This window comes from Cygnus olor, chromosome 20 (genome assembly GCF_009769625.2).
Source record: "Cygnus olor isolate bCygOlo1 chromosome 20, bCygOlo1.pri.v2, whole genome shotgun sequence".
Taxonomy (NCBI): Eukaryota; Metazoa; Chordata; class Aves; order Anseriformes; family Anatidae; genus Cygnus; species Cygnus olor.
In genome coordinates, this window is record NC_049188.1 from 8,555,189 (window position 1) to 8,574,615 (window position 19,427).

General features: G+C 39.2%; 1 protein-coding gene across 3 annotated transcripts in view; it reads left to right on the forward strand.

The window, feature by feature from the left end:
* PPM1E (protein phosphatase, Mg2+/Mn2+ dependent 1E) overlaps nt 1–19,427 on the forward strand; it is a 63,480-nt gene that overhangs the window by 31,035 nt on the left and 13,018 nt on the right. The window contains exon 1 of one of the 3 annotated variants that reach the window (XM_040532411.1): nt 3,092–3,211. The exons of 1 other annotated variant lie outside the window; for it this stretch is intronic. In XM_040532411.1, coding sequence (XP_040388345.1) covers nt 3,165–3,211 — 47 coding nt within the window. In that variant the 5' untranslated portion in view covers nt 3,092–3,164. Of the gene's footprint in view, nt 1–3,091; nt 3,212–3,703; nt 3,775–19,427 lie in introns of those variants that run through there. One more of the 3 variants, XM_040532410.1, reaches the window with a different exon arrangement.

Below are 19,427 nucleotides of genomic sequence, written 5' to 3' on the forward strand. Positions count from 1 at the left end.
CTGGATGGGTTAAAAACCATATCAGCTGAAGGGGAAGGTCACATAGCTGTGAGAGGGGACATCTGAAGACATGAGATAATAGTTGCAATGGAGGTAACTTCCAATGTTGGCTCGAGGCAACTGATTTGAGAAGGACATCTACGTGATTGGGTATATCTTGTTTAGATAAACTTTGGTATTTGTAGAAAAACCTCTGCTAAAAGCCAAACATCTATAAATCTCTGAAATCAGCCACCATTTAGATGACAAGCAACAACTGATGTTGTGTTTTTGCGTAAGCGTCTGTAGGTCTCACAATTTTGTAATGCTGTAACTGCGTGAAGTTTACTTTTATGTAGAAAAGGAAATAAAAAATGAAACATGAAGTCAGGGTCATGGTAATAGCACATCGTCTTTCTGGATTTCAAGAGCTACTACTCTGACTGGATGTGGATAGCTTAATAAATCAGGAAAAGGCAGCTTTTTCCAGGAGCAGAAATTGCAACTAGTTTTTCTGTGTTTGCAATTATCTGTTACAAGTTTTGTAATATAAGTCTGGATGAATTAGAAAAGCGTTCCATGTGGTCTTCAAGCACAAAGAACTGGCTTTGCAATCAGAGTCCGTTAAGGTAATTCTCTGTAATAGCTTCTGGACGCTGCAGTTCGATTTCCTTTCTGTCATGAGGACATAAAGATGACAGTAAACAATTTTTGTAACCGAAATCAGTAAAAATGGTAACTTTCTCCTTGTGTTACATTCTTCTTATTGTGTTTACCTCTCTGATACTGTCACCTCGAATAGTTGATGCTGTTTTATATATACAAGTGGCTTAAAATAACAGCTAGTTTTCAAATTAGTGTTGATCATACTGTTAAATAAATAATGTTCTAGGTTTGTTGAGCTATTAGAAAACAAAAAGCTAAAAACAATGGGGAGCATAAAGGAAGGCGATATAACTGTTTAATATCTAGCCTTGCAAATAATGTGCAGAAATCATGTTAAGCGTAGCGGAATACATAATACAGCAAAAATACACAAAAGGATCGCCTTGAAAAGGCCCAAGCTAAGTACTGAAGCGTAAATACTTCAGTTAGGAAAGAAAACAGCTTTCCAGGAGCCCTGTTCTCAGTTAGCCAAATTGTTATTTCTCCAGAATTTTTCCTGGCTTCTGCCTTGCACAGATTCGTGATCAGCCCGAATTTTTCTTCTTAGACTTTGAAGTTGCAAACCTACTTTATGATTTCCTGTTTCTTAAAGTGTGTATACAAAACCTGATTAAGCACAGAAAACCATGGGGTTTCCATCCGTGTTTAAGATCCAGTTCACATCAGGATAGTCCATCAAAGACATCTTCCTGGCGCATAATAAAACCTTATCCTGTCTGAAAAACAATCCTATCCTATCTCAGAAAGGGGCCTGGTTGTATAAAATAATTTTATTCTGTAACTTGGGAAGGATTTTGCCAGATTCAGTTCAGGAATAGAAAATCTTAGTCGTGACCTTTTGTGTTGCTTTTCTCATTCCCTGCTTTTATTAGTAAACAATACTCCAGTCTAAAAATATTGGTAAATATTCCCATGAAACAGTCAATAAGTCGGTATTAAAATCCACTTTTAATTAAACATTAGATGCACTTTCAGTTAATGCTGTCATGTTCATTCAGTGGGACCTTGCCCAAGTCTTGCTAAACAAATCTAAACAAATGGATGTGAGAGCTTTCAGAGTGAAACTCTTGTGGATTGTCTGCCAGGCTTTCCATTATTCAGAATCAAGATTATTTTTTTAATAAGTTGACCTGTTTAAGGATGAAAATGCCTGTGAGTATAATTAAATTGAATTCTGTGCTTAAAGTGACCCTCTGATTCATGGGCATTTGCAGTAGGAAGAACAAAAATAAAATTAAAGCCTTGTTGAAAGGTACAGTAATTAAGTCTCTCAATTCTGATTATTAGCAGCTGGGATGAGAGCAGTAGATAGGCAGAAGAACATTGCTCAAGCAAAAGACTGTGTAACGTACCTAAAGATCTGTCAGGGAAATCCATCTGCATGGGAAAAATTATCTTTTTTTTTTTTTTTTTTTACAGGCAGATATAAAAGGGTTGGTTCTTCATAGTCTTGTATCTTTTAGCAGCCTTAAATGAGGAATCCCAGCTGAGGACTGACTGTAGCGCTGATGTAAATGCCTGGTAGAATTTGCTTTGATAGGGAGTTGGCTTCCCTTTCTTTGGGTGTTAAATGGAAATGTGAGACAGGGAGGCACTGGGCCTGAGAAAAAGATGCATGTTTCAGAGGAAGCCATATATTATTTGGTGCCTGTTTTGAAAGCTTAGGCAATTGGAAGTACCTAATCTGATTCTAAAAGCGTGTCTTTCTGCTGCTTTGGACTAAAGGCCTGATTATAATTCTTAATTAGTTACCTAAATATCCATTGATTTTTGAGAGAGTTAGGACACCGATATCTTTGTGATCAAGCTCTAAATTCTGTAGCCAGAAGACACTGTTATGTAGGACAGACGCTGGAGGGGGTACACAACATTGCACAATGTTAGTGCAGGTTACGTTATGAGGTTAATTAATAAGGGCTATGCTCTGGAGATAATGTGTCTCTTGAATTACCCTCTTTCCTTCTAAGGAAAAGAGCTAAGGGAAATTTCACCTGTTTTTAATAGAATAGAAAAAAACATAGAAAATAGGGCTGAAAAGAAGCTCAGGAGGTCATTTAGTCCATCTTTCTACCTCAAGGTAGAACTAGCTAAATCTAAACCCTATCCTGAGAGGTATTTGTCTGCCCTCTTCTCTAAATTTCTAGCAATGGACAACCTGCAACCTCCTTGTGCAGGCTGTTAATGTTCTTGGTGATTTTAGTTACAGAGGGAAGGTTTTTCTTGCCACCTAATCTGAATCTCCTGTTATTTTTTTCAATAATACTTGTCCCATTCTCATTAACATGGAGGATTATATAATGTCTTCATCTGTTTCATGTTTCTGTATGTCTCCTCATTTCTGCATGGGCAGTACTTCCTAAACCTTTGATCATTCTCATTGCTCTCCTCTGATTGCTTCCCTCTGATATTTGCATTTTTTAAACTAGGATCTTGCAGCTGAGGTAGCTTGGGTATTACCTGGTTGGAGGAGAAGCATCCGAAAACAGGTACTGCTCCTGGAACCCAGTAGGCATTACAGGATGAACGTGTGTACGTACAGAATGGCTGCAGCTCGAGTGTTCTTTTGGTGAGTAACCACTGCCTTTGCGAGACGTCTCGTCTCCAGCACAGTGGGATAGGAAGTGACCCCCGCGTGCTGGCAGGAGCGCGAGTCCGCGGAGGGGCTCTGCTGGCGTCACTGGCTTGTGAGCAGTACCAGAGGCCCAGAAGTGAACTGAGGCGTGTATTCGCTCTTTGGCCATCTGCTGTTTTCTGTCACTGTGTCCAAATTCCTCGTACTTTGATTTTACATTTTTCCTCTTAAAATCTGAATGCCTTTTTTCCCCAAGGGGAAGGTAAATTGTAACCGGTAAAAGTGCAGTAATGGCTGAAGGAATGTGCCTTGTGAAGGAGCTGTCGTGATGTGAACGTTGCGGCGCACGTTTGATTTTTTTCCTGCCAGTTTTTATCTGTCCTTTTGGTAAACTCCTTTCAGCAAGCATTATCATGCATACTTCTTGCTATTTCTATCCTGGATCTCTTACGCACAGAAATTGATAGCGGAGCACTGGGTTTTATGCCAAAAAGCAAATGGATGATACTTAAAAATCTCTTCTGCATTTGCCAAGCTGTGAATCCTGTTATTTTCTGGTGAGTGGTTTAGGCTTCACCTAGATCTTTGGCAGATGAAGTTTCTTACAAAAAAGTTACTACTGGTTGAGTTTATTGGCCATAATAAGGAAAAAAGCCATAGGTACTCATTACCTATTCTGCTGTGTGATGATACGCTATATAAAGTTGGGTCTAACAAAGCTTTTAAATAAAGTATCCTTTTTTTTTAATATTATGTAGATTTGCATCAAATTAGTATCTTTGTGATATGTCTACTGTACCCTTTAAAAGGGGTAAAAATCTGGTTGTCAGAAATGGCACGCAGTCAGATCTAAAATTTATAGGACAATGATAGAACGGACTAATGTTTTATTTGTTTAAAAGCAAGGTAAAATCATAAACTAGAGTTTACATATTATGCATGAATGACCTTGAAATATTGTGCTAATGGTAAAAAGAACAGGTCGGTATGATGGCTTTAAGACTGTATTCTGAAGTTAAATTATGCATTTTACCTGAGACTGAGGCAGTCTTGCAGTGGATGTTACAGCAGCCTCCAGACAGATCTGTCTGGAAGACTCCACAGGAAGACCCAATCCCAGCTTAGTCAACAGCTTTTTTCGGTCTCAAATATATGTAAATCTAAGTGTCTTCCTGAGTCCTCCCACTTGCGAAGGGATTCATCATGAAACAGCATGTCATGAGAAATCTGCATTTCTTTTAAATTGCTTGCTGCTTTAGATTCATTAAAATACAATACTTCAACAGGCACTTGATTTCCAATAATAAAACTTTGAAGGAAACGTGGACTGATAATTGGAACATCCTGTAATACTGTCAGGACTTTTTCCCCTAGTTTCCCCTGTTTCCCAACTGCTTCACATTTCTTGACTTTTTCTGCACCTGCATATCACAACAATTACATTGGGAGGAAATAGTTTGTCCTGGAAGGATGTCCAAAGAAAACCTGGGAGGTCTTCTCTGCTCATCATCAGCTCGTCAGCCCTGGGCAGCACAAACTAGAGGTGTGACGGGAGGAGTCAGCTTGCTCTGTGTGTGCCTGGGCTAGGGCGTGGGGTGTGAGGGAGTGAAAGGGTAACCGGTTACGTGTATGGATACAGAAGATAGAGAGGAGCAAATGTCCAGTTACTTTTCTGCCGTCTTGGTCCCATATCAAAGGCTGAGGTTGGTGTAGGATGCAGATGGATCTGTGGACCTGGCTGATTACTCGCCTGTTCTTTCTCTTATCAGTGGTTCTCACCATTTTCCCTTAACAACTTCCAGAGAATAGCTGCAATGAAAGACAAATACTTTCTAACTTGGAAGTAAAATATATCAGCATGTAAATCTCTCTTATGAAGGAAATGCCATAAGATATCTTCAATTACTGTAGTAGCAGGTATGCAAATTGATCTCGATCATTCTAGTCACATTTTTTTTTCTTACATGCTAAGGCATTGGAGATACCTAAACTGAAGAGTTATTCGGAGTTGTCCTATCGTACGTTGCTGTTCTCTTTCATTGCAGACCTTCCATAATCACTACTGAATATCAGAGAAGAGCTTTGATCACTGAGGTGTTAAAATCAGTAAGATTCGCTATTGTTTTCACTTGGGATCACAGTAAACTCAGAGTATCTACTAAAAAGGGCACAAGTACTCTCCCTTTTCCAGCATAAATGAAGTTTTCTTATCAATATTCAGACATTTTCTTTGTTGGAACACTAGGTCTAGATTTAAGAAGTTGCTATCAGTGCTAATATTTGTTTGCAGTTTTCTCATTTTCCTTCATGCCATTTCTTAGAAAGATTGGGGCAATGTATTTTGCAAGAGGAAGTATATTGAAGGAATATTCCTTTCTCCCTTGAAGCCATCTGTGCAGGAGAGGGAGTGTAGCAGAGATCTGAAGTCCTCCATCAAATGTGGAAACCCCTTTCTCTCCTGTTCACAACTATGTGTTTCCTGTGATGCCGCCTACTGAAGACTAACAAAATTTTCATAGTTTTATGTAATAAAAAAAAGAGGGGGTGGGAAGAAGAGAAATGAGACAGCTACTTTAAAAAAAAAAAATTAAATGTAGCCCCCTGGATCAGAAACCTTAAGAAAATATGTAATATACCCTTCTGTGTTTACTAAATTAAGCTCACTTTTTCCTAATACAATGGTGACTCATAGCTAAAAGGCAGAAGAGCCTCATGAAGAATTGTGCAATACTGCATTGTTCTTGACAAGCCATGCTAAATATCAAGAATTAATACAGAGCTATAAACAGGGGACCCAGGCAGTTTTCCTTATTGGATTTTTCAGACTTCCTGCCACAGGCTGTCCTTCTGGGTAGGAGAGCGCGTTCTGTCTTAGCTCTTAACAGCAGAGCCAGGCAGATTTGCATTCTTGTCTGCACTGTTTTCCCGTTTTTTCTTTTTTTCTTTTTTTTTTTTTTTGTTCTTTGGTTACTTGAGCTTGTGAATCTCTTGTATTGTCCTAAGCATTTTATTTTACCACCGTCTAGCCCACATGAAAGCGGATCAGTGCTAAGGCCCCAACCTCGCTGTACTTTATTTGGAAATGAATTGATTTTCTAGCTGTCTTTGGTACTAATAAAAATCTGTAATTTAAATGAATGATTTCAGCAAAATCATGGCATGGCTGATGATTATATAACCAGCCCTGATCAAAAAGAACAGGCTGAATATTAGAAAACACAGAGTTTTGATACAAGGGTGAGATTTGTCACCAGAGCATTGTTGTTTTATACCAGAGCTCTAAAATATTCTTGTTTAATTTCCCTGATCCCTGAGGAGTTCATATTGTTGCCTTTGCATTCCTCCGTATTTGATGTTGCTACAGTTTATTAATCTAATTTGAATTAGTTTTGAAGTTTTCGAATAGAAAAGCAAAGGTAATGACTGTATGTCTAGCCTCTATAGGCAGTTGTAGGACTGAACATGCCTTTTTTTCTACACATAGAAAAACCTACAGTATTTTACATTTGTAAAGGTTTTGAAGGTTTTCCTTTTTGCTCACACTGAAGGGAAGAATTGAGCTTAATTACACAAGGTGTTTCGTTTGGATTTCTGGAAGTTTTGAGAATCATTAGGGCATACAAAATCAAGCCCCCAACTTTTCATTCTCAGTAACTTCAGGAAACATTTGGACCTAAGTTACTTTTTCATCCACCCTTATTTTTTCCATCTGCTTTTTTTAGTACTTTTTAGATTAAGATTTTAGAATAGTATTTATGACCACATTGATGAAGCAGGATTCTTCCTTTATTTTCTGTGTATTTCTGGAACAAATGCATAATTGTCTATGCCACCAGAGCACTGATGTTCCTGGTTTGTGACTGCACCCTCTCATCCTACAACAGTGACCCAAGACAAAGAAAAGAGAAAGTCCTGAGGCACTGCGGGGCACAGAACTGGAAACAGGAGAGAGAGCAGGAGAGGGAGATGAGGAGCTCACTAAGCAAATACAATTTTGAATGCCTTTTTCAGAAGATGTTCTAGAAGAACAGGTGTGAAACACACCTCAGACTGTTATTTTGCAGAACAGATGATGAAATGTGGTTTTAAACACCTTTGAGTTTTTATACTTTAGCAACACAAGATTCACAGATTTAGTTCTGTAGTAGTGATACTGTTACTCTTAATAAGCAAATCGGTTTTTGTTGTTGTTGTTTTGTGTTTTTTTTCTCCTATTTGGTATGCTGTTCTGTTATCAGGATGTATTTTGTCCTTGCTCCTGCAGAAATCCTTCTGTAGGAGGAAAGCACAGATAGGCCTGAATGGTTTGACTTTGTTTTTGGTAACAACAAAGGTTTTTTTTCCAGCTCCCTGCAAAGATTGTCTCTCATCACTGTCATATGCCGAGAATCATCCTGCTGTGTTCTTACTGCTGCTGTCGTGCATGCTAGCCAGAGGTTGATAGTATTTGTGTGTTAGCATAGCCTGTAATCATGTGTGGGTTTTGCTGTATAAATATAACTAGTTTTGTACTGCTCATAAAAACCTGAGGGACCATGCTGTATACAGTCCAGAACAGGAATTATGCAATGGTTGTTATAAGTGTGCTTTTAGTTATTAGACAGTCTTAATGTGGTAATATGGTGTCCTTTCCCAGCACCTTCTACCCAAGGATTAAAACACAGTTTCCAGGTATTAATGAATTGAATTTCACGGTACCTCTCCAAAGCTTGAAGGCAATAAACTTATTTGACACCTAGATAGATGGATGTGTAGAGATTAAATGATTTGCTGGAAGAAGTGTCGTTTGTCAGATGCGGGACCGGGAGCAGTGCTTAGTCTCCTATCATGTTACATCTTCCAATTTACTACTGCTGTGTTATTAGAACTTAAATCTTGCTTTAACAGTAACTTTTCCTGTGTTATCTCTGAGCTCAGCTGGTGTTCCTAATCTTTCTTTTCTTGGTATATTATTTTCAATCTAACCAATCGCAGTTGGTCACAGTTGTGTCTTTTTATGCTGACTCCATGCATCAGTAAAAAGCTCACTCATGTGGGTGTACCACCTGTATTTTTATTTGAAAACTATCTGCCCTAGGGGCAGTCTTTGTGCAGCCTGACTGTACTTCTGATAGATCAGTTGCATGCTATTAGCAGCCTTTTATAGCTAAGTCCAACAAAAACAATTCATTGCTACTTTTCAGTATGGTTTTGGAATACAGATTTTTATTGTATTTTTTACATTTGGTGTTCTATTGATAGTTAAAAATTCTTACACTCATGGCTTTTCTCATGGTCTGTCTGCACTCTTTCACAGAATTCTCTGCTCCAGCTAAAAAGACATACTTGAATTTCATCTTTACTTGATTGCTTCCTCCTGACTTTGCTCTTTTGTTATATAATTGTTATTCTAATTTACTGCTATCCTTAGTACAGAACTGTGTTTCTAGGGGCTTCTTTGTGTTTCTTTACTTTTTAAAGGCCAGTATTATTGATAGTTTGTACTGGCTGCGTGTTTGGGGAGCAGAATTGATTGAATTTTCTTATTTCCAATTACTTGGCACAGTGTCTTACTGATGTAGTTTCCAGGTTAGCTACCTGCTTTTGTGTGACTTTTGATCTTCTCTCTGTTTTAGTATTTTTATTTCTTCCTTTTCCCAAGGAATCTGTGGTGATTGTTCATATTTTAAAATACAGACAGACACACCCATAAACATGTGTCTATATTTCAGATACAGTATGATGCCAAAGGATGATGATGTAGTTTGCAGGATGAGACATCAAGGTAGACATATAATTCTTACTGTTCACATTTACATGGAAAATCCCATCATGGCTGTAGTAAGTCAAGATGATATTCACATTATTGTGCTTAAATTTTAGCTCAGAAAACTTAAATTTCTGTAGAGATTTCCTCCTGTTGTTTTGTGGACCTTTTTTTTTTGCTGTTTGTTCAAAACAATTGTGTGATGTTTCTAACCATAATTAGCAATGTGCTGGTTTTCATCCAAGGTAACTTGCACATCATGCTGGTAGAAGTAATCATTTATTTTTAGCTTATAAATCATTTGGGTATGTATAAAGCACTGTAGATATAGAAGATAATCATTTGACTCCAAAGGTTCCTTATTTTTTATTAATGTTTTGATTTCATATTCTCTCTGTCTGCATATCACTTACTCCCTGAATATGCATTACCATTGTAATTGATAGTGTGACTCCTAAGTAACTCTCTTAACTGCTGATTATAATTGTGACGCTGCTCCGTTTGAAGAAGCTTTGAGCCTACTCATCACCGTGGGTGAGTCAGTCCTCACTAGTGTATTATTTACAGTCCTGGTTCGGGGAGCTTCAAACAAGTTCTGTTGTGTTTGAGGAAGATGTCTTCTGATCTGAGTAAGTTTTTGCTAGATCCTGAATTAACCTCCAGATAAAGTTGCTTGTTTGCATTTGCTTATCTTCCATAAAAATAAAAACGAAGTTTTACACATATATGATGTGCTTCCATGTTCTACTGTGCACAGGAGTCCAGGCACTAGGCAAAGGCAAGACAGTAATACAGATGTTCATCCCCTTTCCACTTTTATGCTACTCAGGGTCGTGTTGTCTACAGGGTGTTGTATGCTGCCTTCTTTCTTGAGGCATTATGTAACAGTCGTTCTTTATATTTAGAGCTTGTCTGCCTGCTGAAGAGATCACAGGTTTAATAATAAACTTATGGGAAAAGATAACAGTCTTCTCTGAGGGGGGCAGAGAGCAAGACGAGGTGTTGGGTTATTTCTACGTGAGCTGCAACAGATGGGGACAGCATTATCGCCCCTGAGGTGGGCGAGGTGAGTGGGTTAATCCAACATTGCTCGTACAAAATAAAATGCCACAAATAAGATTTTAAGAAAAGATTGATTCTTTTGCATAAACAAAGCCTCAGTTTTTGGTGAACGGAGAGGTAGATTTCAAGTTGTATGGAGAAGTTCAAGGTAGAAAACCATTGCCTATAACCTTACAAGATTTACTTTTTAATGCCATAGCTGTAAAAGCTGGCAGCTCTTACTTTCATCTGACCTTACAACTGTGATGGGAATGCGTATACAGATTTGTTTTTAAGTGGTGCTGGCAATAATTTTAGAACATCTTTTCCAGGTTTTAAATAATTCACTGTACCTTTTGGGATGGGGGAGAGGCTAAAGCACTGCAGACTTGTTTGAAATCCTGAGCTTGTTCAGAATGAATTCATATAGCCTTTGTGCGCAAAAGGAGCTATATATAGACGCACACTGCAGGCAAGCTGTATGCTCTGCAGGCTCAGGACCTGCTTTACCCAAAGCAGAAGCTTTCTTGTTTTGAGCGTGGTCACCCCTGTGACGTACGGCATCTTCAACGCAGCGGTCTCAGTAAAATGAGCGTAGATTTTAAATAACTCTGAACGGGGGGAGTTGGGAAGCTCGGCCAAGGAAGGGGGAGCAGGGAACCACTGAGAGCTGTGTCTCTTGAGCCTGTTTGATTGACAGCTTGGATACTAAGGCTCATCCCTGCAGTCCAGCACCTGATGGAGCCACTTGCAGATGCCTTAATGCCCTCACATGAGCCAAAAGTGATTTTTTTTCCCCCCATTTCTATAGTATTTGGGTAGAGGAGGGGTTTTTGTTCTGGCTTATTTCATTTTTTTATTTATTTTTTTACCTCTCCAGGTTTTCTTTTTTTTCTTTATTTTACTCTTCGGAAACACTACAAATTGCAGCATTTCCTGCCATAAATAGATCCGTACAGAAAGCGAAGGTGAACTATAAAAGGAAAATTGTTTGGCTTAAGCTTATGGTGCTACAACTACTCCCCCAGTTCTTCTCTCTGCAGCATCTACGTGTAAATCTCTCCTTGTCATTTGTGGGCACGGTTCTCCATGTGAATCGATCGTGCGTAGAGAATTTCACGCTGGTGCAGTCCCCTGTGATGTGCGTATATGGTGGGGAAGCAGGACGTTCCTCCAGGTTTCTACCCAGACAGAGGTCAGCAGAGGTACTCTATCCCATCCGTCACTCCAGACAGATATTTGAATGCATCTTTTAAGCCACAAGGAGCATAACCTCAGCGACTGTGGTTGACATAATTTGTCAGGTGTAGTTGAGGTAATTTCTTTCCCTGTTGTTTTCTGTGTGTCCGGTATTTCATGATTTGGTCTCTTAAAAACCTAGGCATGGAGAAAAGGTGAGGCTTGGGATTTCCACATTCCACTCTTCAGTGTGAAGTTGGATTTGCCATTGTAAAATGAAGATGATAGCTGTGCTTTTTTGCAGCAGAAGGAAGGAAGGAATACAGGCACAGGAGAAGAGAAACACTGAGCTCAACATCATGAGGTGCTTCTAGACTGTTAACTGGAGCATACAGAGCCATGCTAAATGGCATCTAAGTAACTAAGTCCTGTCGAATAATACAAGATAGTAGTTTGAACATGACCTGTTCAATCAAATTAAAATCCATAGTAATGTACTATGTTTGGGCAAATCTCCTACCCGCTCTTTGTGAATGTGATCACTGAAGATGGATGGTGATAGGTTTGGCTGTTTCCTCTTCAGAAAATCTTTTAAGTCAGGATTGGAAGCAGAATATGTTATAGCACCAGCCTGTGGAAAAACGTCTGAAGGCTGCCATTGTGTCATTCAGGCAAGAACAACTGAAAGCCCTAATGCATTTTATCTGCTGTTCTGTTCCTCAACACTATAAATAATTCAGATCTGTTGGCTTAACTACTACTGGCAACTGTTATTTATTAAGAATGATTGAAATAACTATGTGGCTCAGTAGAATAGAATGCATTTGGGACTTTAATGTGAAACAGAGTAGCTAAAACATTTTGATTGTCCTTTGAAGAAAAAAACTAAAACCCTACCACGAATATCCTTTGCAATTCTGCAGAGAGTAAGTGACGGGGAATTAGGATGTGATCCTTCCCGAGCAAGCAAAATTTTATTCCTGTAAAAGAGCATGCACCCTGATCTTAGAGCCATTTACCCCTTTAGTGTCTTGTTCTGTGTGCATCAGTGTCGGTAATTTTGAAATTGAGGTTCCGGATAAATATTTAGTTTGCCCCAGTGTTTAATATTTGAATGTATTTGTAGTTACATGTTTATCTCTAAAAATGATTTTTAAAGACGTATAGACTTTTCATGTTTCATTTTAATTTGATTTTCTGGCATATCAGAAATGTAAGCAAAAGAGCAGCAATATTTTCTGGCGATCAGTGCAAGTGAATTGCAGTTCTCTTGTTCCTTTCCTGATTTGGGATTAATTAATAATACCCACTCCTCCGTGGCACTATTCACCATTAGAGTTGGAATTGCTTTCCAAAGGTCATTATCCCGATCCTACAGACAAAAAATGAAGCCATTGGAAGGGCTAAGTTCAGGCAGGGTATTGCTACAGCAGAAATAGAATATGTTGCTATGGAGTGGCAGATATTTGGCTGTACATCATAAGATGTATTACTGTATAACACCAGAGTGCTTTTGCAAGTCAACTGATTATAAATGGTGCATTTGGAATAAATTCTGTATCACAAAAGAGTTGACATCCAGGACTCAGATGACTAATTATCTAATCCTACATCTGGCGTAAACACCCAAGCCATTTGTACGATGAACTGTGTTTCACCAGAGAGAGAAGAGAGAGAGAATGTTCTCTGCTGACTCAGTGGTCGTAAATCTTCTGGGTTGTGTTTTGCCTTATATTTGATATTTGTCCAAGGGTTCGAAAAAAGTTAAGTGATCAAATGTCATTTGAAAATCCTGGCCTGCAACTTTTATTTTTCTTATTTACATGAAGACAAACATTTCAATAAATACAGGCACAATTATTTGGGGAATAGCTTTGTGTGGCGAAAGCAGTTTGTTTGAATGGGTACTGTAGATTCATTGTCCTCTTTCTCTTTTTTCTTTTTTTTGAGAAGTCATTTTACTTTTATTTGCCTTAATAATGATCTGCAGTAGAGATATAGATGAAGAGAGCAGTATGTACTGCTATAGAGCATTTTGTTTCATTTGTTTGAAATCAAGCAAACTACTACGCAGTTAAATACATTTTTCTTTTTGGCTAGTAATCACAGAACTTTGGCATGTTAATCTGATCCGAAATAAAATAGATATTTTACATCGAGGGATTCTTATTTAACTTCTGTTTCTGGACATGTTGAATGTATGCAGTATATGCCTTCAAGTTAAGGAAAATATCAATGAAATTTTATTTTTAACAGGGAGAAAAAAATAGGAGATGAAGTAGTGGTAAGTAAATGATATCTCTGAACTTTTCAGGCAAAGCATGGCTGCTGTACGAACACTGTCTGCAAGATGAACTGTTCTGGCTAGTAGGTCATTAATACAATGTAGTAAGGAGAGATCATCAAAACTCCAGCTAGGACATAAAGTACCTGAAATAAAAAGAATATATGTAAATATCTTCTGGACAAGTTCAGCCGCTGTCATTGATTTTAGTCAGCATCTCATTCTGGCTTGACAAAATACAAAATTTGTAAATTAAATTTTATGTATACTATGTATGGTCGTATGCTGATGTTGGCATGCTTTCAGATGTAAAATTAAATTACTTTTTCCAATAAGGCAGTGCAGATTGAAGCATGGATTCCTTTCTTTGCTGATGGAACTAGTAGAAAGATATTGAATTATGCTGACTTTCAAATTGACTGAGAGCCAAAGAGAGAGAAATCAATGACATTTTTAATGTTCTGTAGAGCTTTGTAACAGGCCCCAGCCTAGCAGAGAAACTCCCTGTGAGATAATACGTGTTGACGTTGGTTTCCCAGTTAAGAAATGTGTTTCTTCAGGTAGGCGTGGATCTTGCATAGATGTAGACTTCGTTGCCACTCCAAGCACAGGGACGCTAAGTAGGCAGTGACGGGTATTTGGAATGGCAGCCAGAAGACTTTGGTTACAAGGTATGCATGTCACTCAGATGTTGAGCAGTTGTTTGAGCAGAGAAAGCACCATGGAAGTATTCAAGCTAATCCCTGTAAAACAGTAACAACAACAACCAAAATTCCTGAAAGTCACATGTGACTCAGGTGATTGGGTGATTCCAATAAATAATCTTTATTTTCATTAATTAACGATAGGGTGAATATATATATATATGACTATGTAGTTATACATACATAGCTGAGCCCTAAATATCTAAACATTATAATAAATACCTATCAAATAAGTGTCCTTGTGGTATTTTTAAAAAATTGCTATAATTTTTTCAATTTTCTAAAGTATGTTTTATAGCAGTAAATAGAATTTAATAAAAGACTGTCCAACCCCTCAGAATCCTGCTGCTCATACAGGAAAGGACTAATTTAGACAGGGAGAGACTAATACATAGAGGCAGCTTCAGCTGTTCAGTATTCTGACTGAGATGCATGGATTCTGGTCCGTTTCTGTAGTGAAATAGTTTCTCTGCCTTCCTTCGAAGTTTAGGTTTACCTTTCTTATAATAACAGGTGACTGTAATACACCTCTGAAGTACTCTAGTCCTGGAATATGATTTGAAGAGCAAACTTTATATCTTCAGCACTTTGATGTAATGAAGAAAACTATCATAGCGTCTCTTCTGGGAATTCAGTTTTTTGCAGTAATTGTCCTTTCAGCTCCTTGAACATTCTTTTTTTTTTTTTTTAAAGGGTTGTTCATGTTATCATAAACTTATGTCATTTTAAAAGCAGGCTTTAATGCAGGTGGCATCAGCTCTGCAGAGCCTGATACCTAAGTAACCTCATAACTGCCATATTGTGAGAATGAGCTAGGGAAATCATAGTTAGGTTTCAAAGACAATATACAGATAATCTCTTCAGCAAAACAGCTCTGTAGAAGCTGCTTTATGTAGTTTGGATTCTTCATAGCTCACCCCTTCCGCGTCAATCATTTCTTGGTGTCAGTCACTAAATCACAAATATTTGGGTGGACGCTTTGTCGGTAGCATTTGTTCTTTAAACATACGCTAGCCTGCATGACGTTGTACCTTGTCACAGAGACAGAGTTGACTTTTTATTTTGTCTTGCTCGTATCTCCTTAGCTTTCTAAGGAAGGAGAGACTCGCTGTACAGCACAACATGGATTAGAGGTCTCAGTCTAATTCATGTGCTGAAGAGTGTAAGCTAAAAGTCAAGGGTTTCCTCTCATGACCTGTATCAGAGGATGAAATTCTAGTAACACCATTCCAAAAGTTAATTTCATAAGTCTGGCTTGTAAGGGAACGAGGCTTTATGCCTGTGCATCTGTCTGCCCACCAGGGTCCTCCCACCAATCCGCTCACCCTTGCAGGCCAGGTTTAATAAAATTTGAAAGCGGGGTTGAAGCCTGAACGACAACTAAATACCCATCCATTTTCTGAAAACTGGTGGCAGGGGAGGTGAGAACAGCCCGTGCTGGGTATGGGCAGGATTGGCCTGGCAGCACTGGAGGGCCAGACCCAGCTCCCAGGTGAGCAGCTCGCGGTGTAATCATGGGAGTGATGTGGGGCTGGGGGCACAGCACCTGGCTGGGGCAGTGCCCCCCTCTCTTGGCCCTGATTAACTCCTCAAGTAGTGTGGTAAGAAGCCTGCGTAGTGTCCTGAAACAGAGAGAGGCTGGGGGTGTGCGAGTGTAGCTGGAAAGGCACCCGATCTTTGGTTTGGCACCCACGGACAAACCCCGAGCCAGCTGCCTCGGGACCTCCGGGGCTGGCAGTCAGAGCAACTGTGTCCCTGCAGAGCTTGGCTAGAGGCAGGGGTCAGGGAGCCCTGTGCAGCCAGCTCTCCCAGCTTGTCAGGTAACAGGGTATATAAACCATGGTTTTGCAAACACGCTTTCATAAGCAATTTTTTTCAGCATTGTGCCAGTATTTTAATATTGCTCCCTGCCCTGATTTGGTTTTTTATTAGGCGGTTTGATGTGCCATGCAGCACACCGCTTTCTTTACTTCTTTATTTATAATATCCTACAAAAAAACCCGACAGATGAGTGCAGCACCTGAGCCCTTTTGTGGGATCGGTGCCAACACACACTAATTGAGTTGTGTGTTTCTGCAAATTTCCCATCTGATCGCCAAACGTAATTTCCTAGAGTTTCCCATTCATACCTATTTCATATATACTCTACTAGAGAGAGCAGTTTATTGACTCTTCCTATCTCTTAAAAAAAAAAAAAAAAAAAAAAAAAAAAAAAAAACAAGGAAAGAATTTGAATATTTTCCCAGGTTAGGGTAATTTATCTTAGTTTGTGAACAAGTGAAAACCAATGTCTTCGACTCTCTTCATAGTGCTTAACAAGTGACAGTTAACAGCTTGTTTCAAGGGATTTTTTTATTGTTTTTTTTTTAAGGTGGTTATTTAAAAGATAGACTATAAAGTATCTTTAAGTAATAGCTGTCAAATAAGAGCTTAATATAAGGTTTTATTCTGTTTTATGAGATAGACCTTCAGTTTTTGCAAGTCAGTTGAGAACTTGTATTATTTACCATTAGCAAAAATCTCTAAGACTAAAAAGAATTTGCAAAGGGAAATTATTGTTCTAACAAAAGGAATTTTATTCTCATTAGCTATATTTATCTGCGAAGTCTTTAGGACATTTCTGAGATCATAGCCACTGTAAATGCTTTGACAACTCAGATACAGCTACTACAAAATGAATACAGCAATAAATGCTGAAGTCTGATGGCAAACTGATGCATCTTAATCCAGCTGCTGGAGATGTTACCTGATGAGCAGTGCACCTCTCTTTTGTTATATCTAGTTAAGATAGACTTAACTGTAGGAAAGCATCAACATAAACTTGATCATACTCTAGAATATGGCAGTGAGTGCAACGCAAAAGGGTAAATATTTAGTAAAATAAGTATTTATTTACCACTGCAGTGTCTGTGTAGAATATAGGCATGGTAAACATATCAGAAACAGGGTATTTTTGTAATGGTTGTGTATTATATTTCTGCTGCTTACAACTGTCACCACAAGGACAGAATCATTTTGAACGTGGCCAGGCAGCTGTCTCGGGGAAGCCTATAGATAGCAGCTTCCTTGTGTAGAACATTTTCAGCTCCTTCAGACAGATTTATCAAGCATCTTTACTGTCTCAACACTGCCAGCTCAAATGACTTCTCAAGGAGCTTTGGTTATGCAATCTTTTAAGAGGTGCATTGTTATTTCTGTTTTTCTTCTCTTTTTGGTTGTTTGTTTGCTTGTTTTACTAACTCATTGCAGCTAAAATCTAGTGCAGGGTTTCACTACGTTTTAGGAAAAAACATAGCTCGTTTGTCCACCGTGACAAGGCTTTGAATAAGCTTCAAAACTTTCACCTGCTGTGCAGAGCAGCAGAACAGCACAGGTCGGAGCAGAGCGGTGAGCTCGCAGGAGAAGGCGATGCTTTGTGAGTAAGGAGAGGAGAACCTGCAGAGCCAGGAGCTGGAAATAGCATCTGGCTGGTGTAATTAGAGCATACACCCGTAATCGTTGTGGGGTCTAATGACTGCTTAACAGAACATTCCTCTCAGAGGCTGTCTGACGTAAGGAAGTTAGGAGACAACCAGAAAATCCTCAGCTCGTACCTTGTCTTTCTGGATGGCTGCTGGAATGAGAGGTGGCTGAGCAGAGGGCTGGGGAAAAAGCCAAAGGATCTTCCCAAAGAATTTCTCTGCTCGTTATTTCTGCAGCTCACAGCATGGGAACTTTCAATAATAAAGACTTTAAAGGCTTCTTCAAAGAGCTTCCAGGCTGCGTCAGAAGCTCCATCTGGAAAAAGTCTCATGAGACTTTGGAGTGTTTTGTAAATACAGGCGGGGGACAAATGAGGGCTTTCTTAAATTGAATTCTTGCAAGACTTGCTTTCTAACAAGAACTTGCAGCAGGCCACATTAGCACAGGAGTGTTTACCAAACTGCATCCCCAGTGTAATGTATTTGGAAAGGGTGCCGTTAGCTTGTCATCCCTATAAAGCCTTTTACTAACACAGTAAATTATAGGCCTTATGGGAATGTGCTGTACTTGGTTCTTTTCAGGTCATGTTCTTGGTCTTGGATTACTGTGTGAAACTAGATACAATGTTTTATCCCGTGTGCCTGTGGATTTGTTTTGTGTTTCAGCAGACTGAATAGCATTTCTATTTAAATCATGTTTCATTCTACCTAAAACAATTGGTGTTCTGTAGTGTCACGGGTTTCTTGAGGTAATAGGAACGCTGTATGTTTTGTGATTTACTGACCATTTTGGCCGTTGAAAGGCACCAGTACATTTCAGTCCATTTTTCTTGCTTTATTTGAGTTAGTGATGCCTCATCAGTTACACCAGACCATGATAGCCTAAGCATTCTCAGCACTGGTGGCACTCAATCATATATTTTGGTCAGGGGCAGTAATGTGCCTGTAGCATCGTTTTTCCATCAGCGGTGCTAATGCTCCAGAAACATCAGCATTACCAAGTTTTAAGAACTTGATGTATTTCTTTCGTGGTTTTCTCATTTTTGAGATGCTTCAAAATGTGTTTACTTTGTGCAGTTGTTTATGACTGTGTTAGCTGCCTGCATGAGGTGAAGCCTGCCTGTCCAGAGCTCCCACTTGCCTGGGTATTCCTCTTAGCACTTCTGGCAGCAGATGAGAACAGAGAATATGGAGCACAAAAAGCTGTGAAAGCTCCATAAATCTTGTATAGGTTGAAAATATCTCCCACTATCATCTTGATATTTTCCCTTCACTTGTGCTCTTATCTAGAAATCTCAGAGTATTTCATGAACATTGAATTAAGCCTCCTACAGCCTTCTTCCCTCTTCTCTCCCTCAGGAAGTGACATTATCATCCTCTGTAGGTGAGGAACTGAAGGTCTGGGTGGTGAAGTGACATGTCCAAGGTTAGCTCCTGAATTAGTGGCACGGCTGTGAATAGACGTACGTATTGTAGCTCGCAGCTCTCTGCTAAACAAGATTGTGCCCTCCTGGTTTCAGTTTGTCATAACTTAACGACTAATAACATTTGAACATCTGGAATGGGGCAGAAGAATTTCTTTTCAGCCAGCCAACAGGTAATCCTTGGTTATGCCAGCAGCTGGACATGAAGCACCTCCCGTGTCCCTGTCTGCTGCCACTTGTTCTGGGTAAAGGAAGAGGTGAGGACTACTAGAGGGAGTTATCATTGGAGTGTGGGTCTTTGGTGGTTTGTGGGATGCAGTAGGTACTTGTCTGAGTGTTCGCTTTCACGCTAAAACCAAAGATATCAGACC